General features: G+C 33.9%; 1 protein-coding gene across 3 annotated transcripts in view; it reads left to right on the top strand.

Annotated features, from left to right (window-relative positions):
- The window catches only part of RIOK1 (RIO kinase 1), a 40,018-nt gene extending 39,096 nt beyond the window's left edge, over nucleotides 1-922 (top strand). For all 3 annotated transcript variants that reach the window (XM_015562249.1, XM_015562251.1, XM_015562250.1), the window contains exon 15: nucleotides 791-922. In XM_015562249.1, coding sequence (XP_015417735.1) covers nucleotides 791-907 — 117 coding nt within the window. In that variant the 3' untranslated portion in view covers nucleotides 908-922. The remainder of the gene's footprint in view (nucleotides 1-790) is intronic.
- Nucleotides 923-1,786: the final 864 nt, after the last annotated feature.

Genomic DNA, 1,786 nt, shown 5'->3' with positions numbered 1-1,786 from the left:
GAATGGCTGTTCTTCCTTGTGGGAGGGAGGCGGTCTCAGTGGGAGGAAATAATTTAACTATATATTGAGAGTCAGTGTACAAGTTAAAGGGAACGTGTTGCAATTGTTCAAAAGCATAAATAACTGCCAAAAGCTCTGTTCTCTGAGCTGACATCTCTAGAGTTTGTTGAACATGGGTTATTGAGTCAACTGTGTCAAGCAGCAAGGATGGACCGGCTTCCGGCATCCATTAACATTCTGTATATATTTCAGGGTCTAGAAATGTTTTCTATTAAAGGGCCAGATAGTAAATATTTTACGCTTTGCAGGCAAAGAAGCAAAATTGGGGCTACTATGTAGGTCATTATATAAAAAGAGAGAAAAATTTTCCTCCAAATTTTTATTGATGAAATAAAAAGCACTTTAATAATTGAATACAGCTTTCCATGATACAAGGTCTACTAATTAAAGGAAAATGGAGTTATATTGGGGAGGAGAACACATTTCATTTCATTGAGATTCAAAGTTAGAGTGTGCCATCATCAAATTGATTTTGAATGTTCATTAGTAGAAGCCATCAGTCTATCTGTTGGATTTGGGCTGTGGGCTGGAATTTGCTGATGCCTGTATGCTTGGTAGACAAGAATAACACCCATGCTATACACTTTCTCTTTACTATGAGATAAATTTTAGGCACCTTTTTATAATCCCACAATATATCATTTAGCCTACAGTGTTGCTTTTTAATATTGGTGTGTGTTATTTCATTGTCTGGTTTTATGTTAATTTTTTTTTTCTTTGTGGTTACAAGATTCTATACCAAACCGTCACAGGACTGAAGAAAGATTTGTCAGGCGTTCAGAAGGTAAAAAGAATATGTGTTGCTATTTATTTATGTGAAAATTCTGTTAAAGGGTATAACATTTAATGTAAAATATTATTAGAATTAAATTAACAGTGATATAGTTATTCGTATATATACTTTCAAAGTCTATGAGCATTTTCAGAATGCCCTTTTTGTGTTCATTCTTTTTAACTATATGACTGAAATAGTGAAATTTATGGTTTATTTTTCATTCTACCTCTGACTTGTCTTGTTATAGCTGAGGCATTGATCCTTTTTGTATCCTGGTCTTCCTTTGTGAAGTGATTAATGATAGTCATGTGCTTGTTGATCTTTTTACAACTAGCTTATTAGAAGTATGCATGAAGAACAATCTCAGGACTTTAGCAGTCTGATAGTGCTGGATTCCTGCAGTGTTTTTTTCAATATTGTTTTGTTTTACATTTTAGAAAGGGATTAATTTTAGTTCTTATTTCATTTAATGTCTTAATTAAAGGCTTAAGAATGAAAGATCACAGTTTGCTCTGAAAATTTACTTTGTCTTTTATGGGAGGAATTGACTTTCAAATGTTTCTTTTTTCCTTATAAAAAGAAAATCTCTTTTAAGAAAGTGCTTCCTGCTGCTTTAAAAGCTAAACTTCAGGGGGGAAAAAGAAAATTACTTTTGTTTAAATGTCATGTTCCCTCTTGATCAGATTAATAATAATTGTCCTTCAGATTTGATTCATAGGAAAACAGCTATAAAGTTATTCAAATAAGTATTTTTTACTTCTCTCTGTATTTCTCAGTCATTACCGCATATATGATTGTGGCCCCATCCTATATAATAAAGAGCTAATATGCAAATGGTCATCATATCCTCATGCCATAGTGGCTCAGACACTCAACACTGGGGAGAGAGGAATGGGGACCATCCAGGCACAAATGAGCTCATGTGAGAGGAATGGGGACCAGCCAGGCTGT

This window comes from Myotis davidii, unplaced genomic scaffold, assembly GCF_000327345.1.
Source record: "Myotis davidii unplaced genomic scaffold, ASM32734v1 scaffold76, whole genome shotgun sequence".
In the NCBI taxonomy this organism is placed as follows: Eukaryota; Metazoa; Chordata; class Mammalia; order Chiroptera; family Vespertilionidae; genus Myotis; species Myotis davidii.
The sequence above is the reverse complement of the archived record's forward strand: the minus strand, read 5'-3'. Positions and strand labels throughout refer to the sequence as shown.